At 40.2% G+C, this 16353-nt stretch overlaps 1 protein-coding gene across 5 annotated transcripts in view; it reads right to left on the bottom strand.

Annotated features, from left to right (window-relative positions):
- Positions 1-16353, bottom strand: part of PDZRN4 (PDZ domain containing ring finger 4) — a 275404-nt gene that overhangs the window by 4723 nt on the left and 254328 nt on the right. For all 5 annotated transcript variants that reach the window (XM_017733133.1, XM_017733135.1, XM_017733134.1 and 2 more), the window contains 4 exons: positions 12528-12626; positions 10306-10368; positions 6712-6813; positions 3174-3290 (listed from right to left, as the gene is read on the bottom strand). In XM_017733133.1, coding sequence (XP_017588622.1) covers positions 3174-3290; positions 6712-6813; positions 10306-10368; positions 12528-12626 — 381 coding nt within the window. The remainder of the gene's footprint in view (positions 1-3173; positions 3291-6711; positions 6814-10305; positions 10369-12527; positions 12627-16353) is intronic.

The raw sequence follows: 16353 nt of genomic DNA, 5'->3' as shown, positions 1-16353 counted from the left end.
GCGCATTTCACCTCAAGAAACCATTCCTGCCTATAAAATGGCTAATCTTGCAGGAATTCAGGCACTGTTCTATTCTCATTTTACAATTTATGATGTATATGGGGACTCAAAACCCATATTGCTACTAAAGTCTGAATGCAGTAAGATTCAGTTGAAGGCACTGACAAACACAGCTGGGCTCTCTGGTCAGTCTCTGACAGTGAGAGGGAGACTGGTCACAGGAAGAGGAATCTCCACTGGCACGCTAACCATGAGGTACTCAAACCATGAGGGGAATTTGGAATTGTTTTCAGTGGTTCACTAAAAGGGAAAATGCTCTTCTGCAAACAAGGCTGGTCTCTTAAAACAAGCCTCCCTCAAATAAAAAGGATTTTCCCCCAGATATTTTCACTGTATTTCAGCTTTGAATGGACTAGAATAATTTTTTTATCCAATTCTTTCTTCTTCTTAATAGGTTCTGATATATAGCATCAAACCAATAAGAATTTCTGCATGGCAAATGTATGGTATTCTTCTGAAAATTATCTCTGCTGCACAATGAACCATGATGTTGTAAAGGAACAAAATGAGTTATAAAGAATGGAGAATTACATCTTTCCTTGAGGCTTATTGGACTATTCCATACAGAGAAGATACAATTCTTGACTGAATTCTACAGAGTAGGTCAAAAATATACAGAAAAGACATGACTATCTACTTGATTCTTCTATTACAAACTGTACCAAATTTTTCTGTGACAACTCACATTAAATGTTAAAATGGCATTCGGTATAACGGACTTGTATTTGGAAGGATATTCTGACAGAGAGTGTATTCATTCCTGCAGCTCTCAAGATTCATGATGACAGATGATTATGAAGCCAGAGGACTATGTTTTTGTTCAATAAAAAAATCAAGGCTGGTCTCCATGGCCAACCAGGGAGCTTGAAGATACTCAGATTTGCCACTGGCAGCTTCAATGAGAGGGGTTTCATAGCTCCAGTGGATAGTGTGAATCCCCTCAGGAAACTGCAAGGATTCCCAGCCTAACAAGGAGTAAAGAACCAGTTTTCTGACTTGATGAGTCACTACATAGAGTCTAGAAAGACAGCAGCTGTCACAAATTACTGACGCCCCATTACACACCAAGCTGCATCTGGTTGATTCGATCACTCATCAGAAGGGCAAAGAAATGTCTGGCTGTCCTAGAATTACTTCAAGCAATGCAATGTCAGATACTGACAGATCACGAGTAACCACCATTTTTTTCAAGTGTAGTGTTCTTTTACAGTAATATAAAATCTTAATATGACAAAAAATACCAAAAAAAAGCTTGGCAAAAGACTCCAAAGGGGAAAAAACAATTTCAATGGGTTCTGAGAAACGACTTCACAGAATACCACTGTTTACTAATTGACACTATCCACAACCCAAATTCAGTGAAAAAGCCAAAGCTTGACAAGAGCTCTGCAGTGGAAGGTCACAACTGTAAAATGATTTCAAAGGTCCCACCATGTCACTTGAGGGCCTAGTAGGAGTTTGTAGATACAGTTGTTCAAGAATTTCTACCAGAACTTGGGGCTTGTGTGAAAATGTCACCATACAAATGAAACTGATTTGCAAAGAACAAGTGCTTTGTCTGACAGAAAATCTTTTGCTATCCAAGATAAAATTTTGGTTGAAACAATAAACAAGATGCCATATATCAGCTGAAAGTAGCTAGCAGTGCAGCAAGTTAGCACATTTAACCTGGGGAAACAGTGGTTTGGCTCACTGCCTGGAAAGGAGAGCCACAAGTAAAAGGCTGGTATAAATCCTGTTGCAGGCTCCCTTCGCCTCTGACCCTAGAATTATTCCACTTTGTGTAAATAATTAAATGCTTATAAGATCAAATATTTGTAATCTGATCTATCATATTTCAGATAATTGACTTAATTATTCTGTCAGTGTCTCTGTCCCAATGAATATTTCATTTATGTACAGGGAAGAGCTTTACTATGAACTATCGCCTACTCAGTGACCCAGTGTCAAGGATTTGGGTCCCCTCAAGTGGAGGGGAGGTCAGGAGGAAACAGACTAAATGCACATTCAGGCCCCCAGTGTGGACCAAGCAGAGGGGCATTTGAAGTCAAAGAAGCTCCCTGGTTTCCAGAAAAGAGAAGGCTCTCCTAGTCTTTCTCCCTCTCTTCACTTCAAAGAAAAATGTCTCAGGCTCTGTTTCTGAGCAATTTAGAATGGGGAAAAAATTGTAAGTCACAAAGTTCTGTGGGTAGAAAAACAGCTTCTTCCTAGCTGCATAAATCCAGAAGCCAGGAGAAGTTGAATTTTATTTCTTTGACTTCACAGCGGTGTGCATACTGACAGATCATCTGATCCAGGAGTGGGTACTTACACCTTCCACAACAAAGTACTACTGAGAAGACCCCTTGATGAAACTGTATGGCATCTTTGCCCCAGTCACATAGCCTACAGAATGTATGGGCAGGTAAAAGTCAGGAGAGTAGCAAGCTGAGACTATGCTAACAACAGCTTATTTGTCTCCATTAACAAAACAAATGCTGAGCTGTGCACTGTCATGTAAGAGAAATACACTTGCATTACCAAAACACCTGTTGTTTATTTTAAACACTTCTATCTTGTTTTGCAAGCTCTCTGGTGCAAGGCTGGCTCATACATTGCATGCATACAACAAGAGGGGTACCTATCTCAGCTCAGAGCTCTAGGTGCTACACCGATAATCAGAGATTCACAGAATATTCTGAGTTGGAAAGCACCCAAAGGGATCATAAAGTCAAACTCTAAAGTTCAATCCCCCATACGGGGATTGAACCCATGACCTTGGTGTTATTAGTTTAAAATTACCAGTTTTAAAAAAACTGACATAAAGTATATCATCATAAATCCCAAACACTTCAGAATTAATGAAGGAAAGCAATATTATTCTGAGAGTTCAGAGAAAAGGAGAAATCTGCACGTATCACACCCTCTTAAATTGTTTGTTAACTTGCCATACTGGGGCTAAGCATCTATTGTTCTCCTTTTCCTTACATACAGTGTGCCAGAGATCACAGCATTTGGAGAGAGAACTCTATCAAAGCCTTTTGACCCCATTTTACAGCATACTGTTTCATTTTTTATGAATAAAAAAGAATACCCAGAAAAATTTCAAATGATATGTTTAGTAGTGGTCCTACCTGCTCCACCTCATTGGCTGTGTACTGCATTGCTTCATTATGCTTCTCTTCCAACATTTCCAAGTTTAACTCCTCTAAGAATTCATTCCTTTCATCATCCAGCCACCCTTCCTCCAGCTGCAAAGAATACATTATTATGTTATTTTATGTTAGCAAGGACACATGCTAAAATAAAGTAAACCCAAATGGCAATGTCTGACTAGCTCTTTTTATTCTAATGATTCTCTTAAGAAAGCCAGGCGGTAGGAGTTCACATCTCAAAAAAAGGAAAAGAAAAAGGATAAAAAAATGGGATTCATGTCTCTTATCCTTTCGTAAAACAGTATGACTGATTTTCTCTCATGATGAAGGAGACTGCACAGCACAGACATTATTTCCTTTCAAAAGGCATGAAAGGCACAGCGCATAATCCTGAAGCTGTCATGTTCATTACTACTGAGAGACCCTGCACTGAAAGAATGGCAATACTACTAATAGGTCCAGGAGGCAACTGGGCTCTTTTCTCTAACAACCTCCATCCCAGAGATGTGCCCTGCTACCACCACCTCAATAGAAACCTTATGCTGCGCTTCTGTCACCATTTTCCCATTGATCTTCCAAGTAAACAAATAAACAGATGTGGTGACTTGAAGGGAGGCAATTTTTGTTCTCCCGGTGTGTCTGGAAGCAAGGCTTATCTGTTTGCATGTTTTTTTCTCCCCATGTGTAAAATAGTACATTGACATTTGGTGAACACGGTGTTGCAAAAGGACAGGAGGGGATGCTATGTTTTCTCTCAAGTAAATAGATCCTCTTCTTGCACCCATTTCACACCCTTCACATCTTTTGAAACTGATAAAACAGGAACCCCGGCCTAAAATGCTCTTCTTCCCATTTTGTTCATCATGCTCATGTGTGCACATGGCACATATCCTTTGTACCTGCAATCCCTTGCCAGATGGCACACTGCATCAAAAAGAAAACCACTGGTCAGTGGCACTCTTGGCTATAATGACAGGATTGTAGCAGAAGGAAACACTTATTGTTTTGTCATTGAACGAACCACAGGGCGACAGGGATAAAACCATGCTAAAAGGGAAAAGCCTCAGCATAAGACAATTACAAGACTACCAAGAACTCATGTCCCAAGATGGCAAGAGCAGTGAAGCACAGGCCACCACCTACAGCAGAATTACCACTGCCTCAAAGCCAGGATGTGTCTGGTCACAGACGTCAGTCAGAAAAGCTACCTGAAACCAGTAGTAGTAGTAGAAGTAGTAGTACTTTGAACCAGTAGTTCAAAGCTACACAAGGAGTGACTGATGCTGTGCAGTACTTCTAATGGAATACTGGCAGAACATCACTGTTTCCTTCACAAACGCTGATGTGGTTTTGCCCATGTCAATGAATTCTTTTCTTTTATAAAGCACATAATAAGCCTTTCATCATTTTGCTTGGTAAAGCCAGCCACCTACAGTTTGGGATTAGGAAGAGACTTTTTTTCTTGAGGACATATAACTTTTTATGTTTGTCCTTAATGGGGCTTTCGAAACATTCTATGAAACATCTGATAGTTTTGTTTTCTTGTGCTGTTTACTTTTTTCCCCCCAAGGAAAGCATGAGCACAGCCTTCCTCTACTGTAAAGGACACAGTTTAATTCACCTCACTTGAGGAGATTGCAGAGATTAACAAATTTGGAGGACGAAAGATGAATCTCACTTGGGCAAATCTGCTGATTTGATTGTGGCAGACCCAGTATATAACTAATGAGAATGCTTATGTTATGTTACAGCTTTTAGAAGAAAACTAAAAAATGGCTTAGCATACATGTGCACTACCATACACTGTGTACACATTCACACACGGGAGTGCACGTGCCTGTGTGTGGTGTGCTCCCCTAGTGCTCTGTTTCAAAACTTCATTATTCACTGCACAAATAAGTGGTCTGAGGGGTTTTATTCCCTGTTACTGAGTGAATGTGCTCAGCAATCATCCTTCAAGGCTGCAATACTGCCATTACCATTTTCTATCTAGAAATAATGCCTGCTTAATCCTGCTGTCTTTTACCAGAGTCAAAGCAACATAACTACCAGAAATCAGTTGACAGCCTGATCTCTGACATACTCTGGCTTTTTCATCTGTTTTGTATGAGTATGTTCTTAAAACACATAAACTAAGCAAAAAAATCCAACACCAAAGGCCCAAACCTAAACCAAACCACACTTTCATTATTTGCAAAGAGTATTCATATGGGAAGTTACAATGCTACATATAAGTAACTCCTTAACTCATACAGATTTTATCATGACTCCTTACTTCATGCTGATCAGTCTAAACAAATAGAGAGACTGAACTTTCTCTGGGCATGTATTTTGTAAGTGGATGAGTTTCTGTTCCTTAATGAGCAACAGAATCCTAATGAAAAACAGTCGGAATAATACTGAAAAATCTCTTTCAAAATTTCAGAAGTTGAGGACTGCAGTTTTGCACTATAAAGTGAGGCACACCTATTTTTGCTGTACTTTGTCACTGGTCTTATAAGAATTGTTTAGCTTCCTGAAAAACATAAAGGATATGAATGCTGAAATTGTGACTCTCATAACCACTGTATTTAAGTAGAGATTCCAAGTGGCACTGAATTAAACTTACGTGATTTAATTTATACAGAATATGCAGCTAGTGAGACTGAAAATATCAGATCAATAGCATGAGAGACAAATGGCAACTTAACCAACTCTAAATTGTTGGCAGATAGAGATAATATAGTGACCTTTTGCTTTGCAAAGGCCTACAAATAGAATATAAAGGGATGTAAAAACAGTAGTCTTCTACCACTATAACTCTTCTTTATCTGATAATCAATCTAACATCTGTCCCCTGCAACGATATTAAACATTCTTGGCATGGCAAGATTATTGGCACTGGCATAATTTTATTTTCAAAACCATAAAAGTATTTCTAAAAACTTTTGAAAATGCACCTCCCAAGATGCAGGCGTGTTTTTGTGACCAGGGTGCTCTTAAAACAATTAGATTTCCATTTGCTGAATGATAATGTAGTGAAAGTCCTGTAATTGATAAATAGATGAATCATTTACATGTCTGCTTATAAGCACAAAGCATAAAAAGCCCCCTCACCAATGACAAGCTACAGCTTTGTGTAAGTTCATATAAATGATAAACTTCATGTAAAAGATAAAATTGATAAACATAAGTATGGGAAATTTATCCCCTGAACAAACCAGAATCATCTAATGAGTAATGCATAGTTTTCAAGTTCTACTTCATATTTTACTAATGTCATATTGGTGCTGCCAGCTTTATTTATATACCTGTTCACTCTGCTATAAAAGAAATTGTTTCATTTGGGGAAAACAAGCCCTGGTAATATCATATTATTTTCTTTGCTGGATAAAAGAGGGCAAAGCTCTGCAATTATCTGTTTTTTCCTTTTGTCAGTAACTTTGGCATTCCTATTTCTTGGCAGTTCATTACTTACAGTGACAGTGAATGCATGGTATAACCCAGGTTCTGGCTCAGTGCATCTATTTAGTCTAACCTGCATCTCTGGCCTTGCGACCAGCAACACAATTTTCTTGCATTCTTCGCTGGAGAGCAACGCCACTGCCTCTTCCCGATTCTGGACATCCTGGCCATTTATCTAGGAAACAAATGAAAGTGGCACATTAGTTTCTATTTCCACAAAGCAACACACAATAAAGGGCAGATATCAGCTCATTTGTGCTGAATGTATGGACAATGAAAATTGCGCAATGGGCTCATCTTTGGCCCCTCAGAGGTAAGTGCCTTCACTCAATTATGCGCTTACTGTAAGAGCTGTATTGATCGTTGAAGGATGGTGGACATCAGAGGAAGCAGTTATGTTCATAAATGTCCAACCTGCGCCCTGGTAACATACATCTAGCAACACAATTAACCAGCCCCTGACAGGTGACGTTCATCTTTCTCCGTTCAGAGTAATGGAAGTGTCACTCTGAGATAATAGTGCTGGTGAAAGAAGACTGGTAATGCTACAGCTGAAATCAGTCACCCTGAATGCTGGTAGAGAGCCAATTAGAGAGCTACAGTATTATCTCTCACCAGGCAATACTTTCAGGCCACTGCTTGTTGCTGCTCCATTTAATCATTTCATATTTGTGCAGACAGCTTAGTAGCCAGTACCACACAAAACATATGTATCCCTCTTACAAGGGGATAATCAAAATAAAAGTAGTTCTTTGATGAAACTTGTCTTTTCTTGCTACCTTTCTCCTATTCTGTAACCCCACTAAAACAACGACATCCATGACTACATGGTAATAAACACAATTTTCATTGTCCAAAACCATTTATGAGGGAATCAAATAGAAATCTTATTTCCCACATGAATTCAGTTTTGTCCAATTCACAGCACAAGAAGTGGATTATTCTCATATTGTCAACAAAACCTCCAAAATGTGGTGTATTTCAAAAAGAGTGAAAACAAAACTGAAAGGCAGAAGTACCTGAATATATTTTGTGGAAAAAAGTCTTCTAATGATTCCATTACAAAGTAGTAGGAACTTGTAGTTGAAAATCAAGAGAAAGTTGCATTTCTGTACATATGTTTGGCCTGAAAGCCCTGACTCAAAACCACAGCTTTAATTTAGATTAAAGAAAATCCCAGTGCATCCTGATCACTCAAGTGGCAGTGAGTGAAATGTCTGAGACCCTTCAAAACTTACATGATGGGATAGCTGTGGTCTGCGGGGGACCAGGTAACACAGAGCTGCCCTAACCTGAAAAGCAGAGATGTAGCCACGGAGAGGCTCAGGAGCAGATTTCCAGCCTGTGTAAAACACTCCCAGACATGGTGGCTGCTCCAGTAACACCTATCAGCTGCTCCCCATGCACCCCAGAGGAGGCGGCTGGGCTGTCCCCATACTACCTGGAGGTGCCCACCCCACCCCAGCCTCACTATCACGGGGGAAGAGCAGGACTTCAGCCTGCTCCATAGACTGTGCTTAGCTCAGAGGTTCACAGCTAAATATAGCAGAAGTTTAGGAAACTCCCACTAGGACTGCCCTCTTCCAACTTTCCCTTGACATTGTAACATTTCATATAAAGTACTTGGGGAGTTTTCAGATCCTTAGACTGTGAAGATTGGTGGTTTCTGAGAGTGAGAAGGGGGCAGTTAGAACCTCAAAAAGGAGAGGAAACCTGCTGTCATTTTGTGAGGAATACACATAACAGAGCATTCCCCCCCATATCCTTAACCAATGCCACCTGTCACCCACAGAAAATGCCCCGGTGCTCAAGGATCTGTATCTCTTCCAGCCTCAGTGTAATCCCTCCACAATGGCAACGTCACCTTCTGTTTCTCTGAGCTATGCCACCAATAAGAGGAGATAGAGGGTCAATGTGTTTTCAGATATGAAAGTAAACCCCACATAACCCTGTGTGTTAACTTTAAAGATCAAATTCATAGCTATCTATCAGCACTGACATTAAAGTAATGCTCCAGTCCTCAAGAGGATGGCAGAATTATCTACGTTTTCTCTCAACCCTGGAGTCTTTACTCATAATTGAAACGAATTGAATTTCGTTAGGAACTGGAGAACATTCGCCTGAACTGCTGTTGGCAGTCCACCCAGAAATTTTACAGAACAAGGAAAGGAGTGGAAAATGAACCTACTCTCTCTTTCCTTATTTTGACGCAACTAGAGTAGGAATGGAAAATTGTTTCTACTCAGTTAAATAAAAAAGGAGTGTTTTTCTGGTTTTTGAAAGTTAAAAATACTGTTATTTCTTCAGTAGGTATTTCATATAAAGAGCCGGAAGGCAGTGCCCTAACTTTTCCTCTCCTACGTGCAGCCCATGGTATGGTCCTTTCACCCCAAGTCCTGCCAAGGACGTCACTGCCCTCACACCATGGCATCTGTGCCTTCTGGGGGAGAACATCATCCTGTGAATGTTTTCACAATTCCATCCACACAGAGAAAAAAACCAGCAGCCCCCAAGTGAGCCCCGATATTAAAATCGAATTGATTGTTTCCTCTCTAGAAAATGGACCACTTTGGTAAGCCAGCTAATAGACACTGTTGTGTAGCTAGGCTCTCAAAGCTGATTTAAGCTGTAGCAGGATAAGAGATACAGGTTTCAACAAAGGTATTTCCTGCAGAAATGAAAAGATTGGAAGGAAGGAACAGACTGATCTTGTGAAAACCTGAGAGCTCATCTGCTTAAATTAATGAAGGGTAATTATGGAACACGTTACAGAAAACCAACCTGTCATCACCAGGAGCTTTCTCTGGCGCTTCAGTGAAAAAAGGCCAAAATACAAGGCAAATCAACTTGGAACCAGAATTAAAATGCTACAATACAGCAAAAAATTTCCAGTCAAGTGATTTTTGGTACCTGTTTCATGATTTTGTGCTAGGGTGGAAAATGCACTACCCATTGTTGGTTGAAAATGGAAACCCACTGCCATTCTAGCTGTTACCCTCTCTGTACAGGTACACTGCCCTGTATGGCAGCCAGCCACCCTCACCCACCTATGCTGTAACACACAAACCTATCTTTGGGGTAGCTCTTTAGGCAAGTGGATCAACAGAAACAAAGGGTGAAAAAAAAGCCAAGGTGGTGGATTAGAAAATAATTCAGAAGAGCAATATCTTATTGGGGGAGGAAAGAAAATATTAACAAAAACCTAATGAACCCCCTCCTTAAGTATGTTCAAGATCATCCTTCTCTAAACAGCACATTTTTTTTTACGAAAACTCTTATTATCTATGCTTAGCATAAATGAGTTTTCCCCAAATTTATGCGATTGGTGAATGATCAGCACGTCTCTGACACTCATATTTATGTCTGCAGGATCCTGTTTAGAATTTGACACTGAGATGAACATAGTGGAAATGAGATTTTCTAATAAATATGGAAAAAAAAAAGACATGAGACATAAGTGCATGAGCCAGAACGAGTTTGTCAGTCTCATTTCTCAGTACACGCACTCTAGCTCCCAGCTATTGTGTTAAAAAACAGACAGACATGGATTTTCTCATCGATCACAGTAACAAAGAGAAATACCTTCCCTCATTAACAGTCCACAGAGAAGATGGCACTGCATGTTTGTCTATAGAAAGAGTTTAAGGAAAAGTCTATTTTCACATACTTGCAAAATGCGGTCTCCTCCACGGATCCGTCCATCTCTGGCAGCAATGCTGTTTGGATCAACCTGCACAGGACAATAACCAGTAACTGAACATGAAAATATTTAATGGGAAATTAGAACAGCTGCACAATTGCACAAGCTGAAAAAGTACCATTTTTAGTCAGTACAGAGGCAATCTGAAGTTTCCTGTACAGCCACAGAAATGAAACAGTTCTTTAAATGATGGTATGAGCTTGTTCCAGATAAAAGCCTCAAGACAGAAAGGGTTGGGAGCATATGATTTTCAAATTAATACTTTCCTATGCCACTGTCAGGCATTAATCTTCAGCTGTCAGAGCATTAAAAATTAATGACAGAGACCCCTTTTCTCCTGAAGTTCACTATGGACTGAGAAGCTTCTGCAGCAGTTGATACCTCTATACAAATGGGCCTGTCGTTGGGCACGATTCTTTTTCCTCCATGGAAGCATTTACTAATAAATTATTACCTTAGTAATCAATCTGTTATTTCCTCTGGAATTTTGCTGTTAGTGAGGAAACATCAAAAAAACCCAATGGACCCAGATTGTATAGATCACTCACAGGTCCTGTAAATCATTCCTAGTCTGAACCAGTTAATTTTAAGTTAGTTTAACCTAAATAGATATCTAGGGCTTCAGTGATAGTTTATCAAAAGACACTACAGCTTATCCCTGAGCAATGACCTACTGTTTGTTGCAGGGCAATTCAATCTATCACCTTTCACTTGATGGTTATCTTATCATGCCATAAGCTCTTTTTTCAAACCAAAATTTTGAGTTGAGCATTTAGTTCACAGGCTACATCCTCTACCTGTTAGATATTATTTTCCTCTTTTGCATTGTCATAGAAAAAACAATGAATCTGAAGTCCTTAATCAAGTACAAAAGATAATATCATTACATTCACTTTCAAAGATCTGAGAAAAATTTATCATGTAGGATAAACAAAGTATTTCAGATATAATCCTGGAATATATTAAGAGATTCCTGAACTTTCTTTGCCCTCACAAGGTCAAACAGAATTTAACAGTACAGCTTATACAACTGATGGAAGATATAGTCTTACGTAACTTTTTTTAATTCCTCATTCTTGCTCCAAGGCTGTGCTTTTCAGCTGCTTTAACATTGCTACTTGCCTGTTTATGTGCAATCTTGCCTTCATCCCATTCACTGATACATAGGAGAATTGTCTTTACTGGTCCTCTCTGTCCATGAGCTTCACTAAGAATTTAGAATCACAGAATCTCTCAAGTTGGAATGGACCCAATAAGGATCCCATTAAGTCCAAAAACCTGCTCCTCACAGGACTACCTAAAACAAAACCATATGACTAAAAGCTTTGCCCAGTTGCTCCTTTAATTCTGACAGGCTTGCTACTGTGACCACACCCCTGGACAGCCTGTTCCAGGAACCAACCACACTTTTAGTGAAGAACTTTTCTCTAATGTCAAAATTTGGTTCAACATGTCAAAAAAGTGAGCAATTGGGATCACAGTTCGTGCAGAACAATCACCAGTGACCTTGGACTCAGAAGAGCTCTATTTTACCCAGAAAAGAACCCCTCTTTGAATGACTGGACACTCAAAGCGAGATGGTGGTCTTTGAAGTCTTGCGGACTGACCTTGTGAAACACTAACAATCTGTGCTGGGTGCCACATTTTCTGAGTGGAGCCAATTAAAACCTGAGGATTCACCCCATCTCAGTATCCAGAATTCTATTTTTCAGTTTTCCAACATATTAATCTCCCAAGCTACTCTCTCCACCCATCTGTGATATGTCTGTGTGTACCACAACTGTAACAAACACAGAAATAATACAATAATGATTGACCACTGTTAGGATTACTGAAGCCGTGGCAGAGGGAGAGAGAATGCAAGCAGGGTGTGGAGAAGGCACTTTTCTCCTCAAAAGCTCTGCCTGATCTCCATAAGGACACATTTCTTTCAAAATTCAGACCATGCTCATACTGCTTTGTACTTCACTAATTACAATGTTGTAGTTAAAAGCACTTATACTAAAGAAGCCCACTAGTAATATTACTCATGATTTGAACTGATAATCTAAATTAATTGAGAGTGACATGAGCTGGTTGATGGCCAAGACTTCTTCACTCCCATCTCAGAGCACTTGCTTGTTCATTCCTTGGCACATTTAGCCCTCCATGAGCATCTCCCATGCTCCTCCCCAACGTCATGTCCTTACCTCACTGACATAGATTCCCGTGTCCTCCTCATCATCGGTTCTGTAACAGACAGTCAGCCCTAGCTTCTCCTGGCTGCCAATGCGGCACAGCTCCACCTCCTACAAGAAAATATACAGGCTTTTGTGGTGGCTCTTGCCAAGGGTGGAAAAAACTGTACAGCACAAGGGAGCACCAGGCTGCTGATGTACTCATGCTGCCCATCCTGCTCAATCTTGAGACAAAATGTTATGGGTGGATCTTTAAGGGAGAAATTATTCCATGAATTAAGAAGGAAATCCCAGTACAATGCAGGTTCAAGCTATATAGAAACTGTACAGTAAGACATGCCAAACTTTGAGAAATATAGCTGTGCATTGATTTTTCAGGTCTTTGACTTCTGGGTAATAGAACCTGACTTACAGTAGATTACATAGTCCTTCTAGTTGCATCACACCTGCTGATTTATAGCATATAAGACAGACTGGCTACCATCAATCAATTCATCACACAAGTGCCACTCCCTTCTGACAGCAATCTAAGTCATAAAACAGACATACAGGCTTCCATTAATGGCATAATTCCTTCCCTGGTCAGTTTAGCGGTGCTTCATTGCAGAAGCTGTTAGATAACAGAAAGATGCTTCAAGGAATCTCCTGTGGAGCTAAACAGCCATGGCATCTTCCTCAATTGTGAGATGATGCAGAAAACACATTTTTAGTGCCAGATGTCCCAGAAGTGGCATCTCATGAAAAGTTCAAGTTTTAGGGCAGATGACAGTGATAACTACTACATACGCCCATCTGAGTTAAGCATCTTTAGGGTTTCATAGGGGAACCATTCACAAAAATGCAAAGCTGCACTTTGTTTGAACATTGTGAAACAAGTAATTGTAATAAAGCAGGATGAACCCAATAACACAGAGTATTAACTTGGTTGCAAGTGGGAAACTTTAGTTGGTGTTTGTATGTAAAGGGAGTCTGCAGGTCACAGCTGGACCCTGACAGCCTCTGCTCCTGTGGCTATGCAATAAAAAGAGAGACACCAAACTTTGCTTCAGTTCTCAGTCTGTGATACAGAGCTTGTTCCCCCCCATCCCCAGAGATGTCATGCAGACTAATCCACAAACAGACACAGGGTGCACAGCAGTGAGGACTCACTACTGAGTCCATCAAGCTGTGGGGACCAGGTGTCAAAATACCACAACTTACAGAAAAACCTGTGCCTCACAGACATGGGTTAGCCAACGAGCCTTGTGATGTTTTCATTTCAGCTGAATATCTTTCACGAAGTGCACTGCTATGGCTTGCTCCCCTGCTCCCTCACCAGAGTACAAATCTACATGGGTTCACTACCTGCACAAACCCTATAAGCTTCTCCCTGGACTTTGGACATTCAACATCTTCATGAAAACAAAGGGAATGTAGAAAAAAATAATTAAATTCGTAGTTTTCTTTAGTTTTTCTTAGATATGGCAGAAGTTCTACATAGGATGGTAAAGAGTGGAATTATTCACCAGTACATGTTACACATTGGGTTTGAAAGAAGAAACACAGAAGCATGTTTTATTAGGGAAGGGAATTATGGTGACCTGGTTTTGGCATTGGGAGCAAAAGTACCTGTACTGGAGGGAGGCCTATTCAAAACCCACAGTAATTGATGCCTCCAGAGGGAAAGACCACTTGACTAGAACTGTAATATTAGGGAGAAATTACAGTAACAAAATGGCTTCAATTACAGCAACAAGGTATACTTTTAAGGAATAAAGAAGTTTGCGGCCCCTTGGAGGCCTATAAGGAAACCTAAATACACCATAAAGGACTGAAACTGGGACCTTTAAATCAAGGCAAATAGGGAGCTTTGCACAAGCTGAAATCCACTAACTTTCTTTGTCCTGCTGGCACAACCTCCTGTAACCCCATGCTGAGGCTGACAGGGGCCCCACAGACTGCTCTGAACACAATTTCTTCAGATGGGAATGACCTTGAAATTCTCGTGGATGATTTGACTCAAAATGTTACTACAAATGTTTCAGGCTGCAAACAAACTGAATCCTCTTAGTGAGCTGGCTCAATGGGCAGACAAAATTAACCATTTAAGGAGTGAAAGTGCAAAGGAAAATGACGATGAGCCTACAGGCTTCAACCTGTGTCTCCAAGAGATTTGCCAAAACTGGCTCAGGGAACCAGCTGATGACAAGTATCAGTGACTAACATCCTCTGACTGGGATGCAATAGCTCTGGCTGCACACAGTACTTGAGCTACCACAGCTTTCACTTCTCTGCCCAGTAACAGATCTAAGAGCTGAGGTTAGTAGTAGTCTTGGACTACCTCTTTCCTAAATGACTATATGGGGTGTAGTCTGAGGACTGCACATAGCTGTGTCTGCTTAGAAGATTTAGATACCTACAGCTGAGATCTTAGTACTTAGTATTAAAGGCCCAACAACCATTTCACATAGATACAAGCACATACTCAAGTAATATCTCATTCAGCATGAGGGAGGTGGATGAGGTCTGTTGCTTTGCCTTGAAAGTTGTTCCAGATAACTGCCTTTTGCCCATGGCACATTTGCACTACTAACCTTGTTGCATCTTACATCCTCGTCACAAGCAAACAAACCAAGTTGAAAAATATTTTTGGAAAATTTTAAAACATTTTGCACAAAATATTAAATCATCTGAGTAACAAGCATATATGAAACAACTTCAACGGAAGAGCAGCAACTGAAACACTAGAGAACCTGTCAAATACATTTGACACAGTATTTTGCAACAGATTCTTTATAGTGTTGTGTGGTTTTTCTCCTCACAACTGGTCTTTAACAGAAGAAACAGTAAGTTTGGCAGCAGCAATGAATATGTAAGGACATAATTTCCTCCTCTGAAATCTTTTTTGATATATGCACACATGCACACACACAGAGTTGCTTTATCTTTGGCTTTTGTCTGTGTGCATGTAGAACTGAACTGCTAGTCTTCAAAACTCAACATTTTAAAAATCTGTGAGAAACAATATTTGGACATTCATGAATAGTGCTGACAGACAGATGGTGGGAGGAGAGGGACTGAAGAGAGAGCTCAGGAGATGACAGCCTTCCCCTCTTTTGGGCACACTGGGGGCAGCCACCTCTCAAGACGAAGAATACTCTGCTGCCAAGTGACAGAAATCAATGCCAAATTGCTAAATCTTTGACTTGCTGCTTCTTTTCTCTTTGTAGCCAGAACAAAAATTCAGTGCATTTCCACAGTAAAGATGATACTTTAAAGTGTTTTGCCATAAATTATTTGGTTAAAAGACAGACATGGAAATTAGAATGACTATCCCATCTTGAAAGACTGGGACACAAATTTACAAAGTAGCCAATTTCTTCAGACATAGAAAAGACAGCAAAGAGATGCAGATCATGTAGGATTGAAATTGGTTCTATTCGTCATCCTCTAAAGTGATGGAGAAGTCGCTGTAGCCTCTAGCTCCCAGCTAAACACTGACATTTGCTTCAGTGATGGAAAACTAGTTTATAGACTGTCAGCCTCAGGAGACCTAAGACCAGACAAGGACTGTCACCTCTTTGGGGAGGGAAGGCTAGGTTACTACTGTCATTTCTCTCAAGTGTTAGAAAAGTCAATTATGAACACCAGCAATTTGGTTTTTGGCTTTCAGGAATTGCTGGAAAGAGGTTAAGGGGGATTAAAGGAGATCTTGTAAAAGTTTGCATCCATTTGCAGTTATAGTGGGTCTTTCTACTAAGAGCTAGATTACACAAAGTAAAGCTGATGGTCTGCTACAAAACAGATCATGAACCCTTCCATGATCAGTCTTGAACAGTTGTGTGGGGAGAAGAGCCAT

This window comes from Corvus brachyrhynchos, unplaced genomic scaffold, assembly GCF_000691975.1.
Source record: "Corvus brachyrhynchos isolate BGI_N302 unplaced genomic scaffold, ASM69197v1 scaffold32, whole genome shotgun sequence".
NCBI lineage: Eukaryota > Metazoa > Chordata > Aves > Passeriformes > Corvidae > Corvus > Corvus brachyrhynchos.
This window is presented reverse-complemented; position numbering and strand designations above follow the sequence as displayed.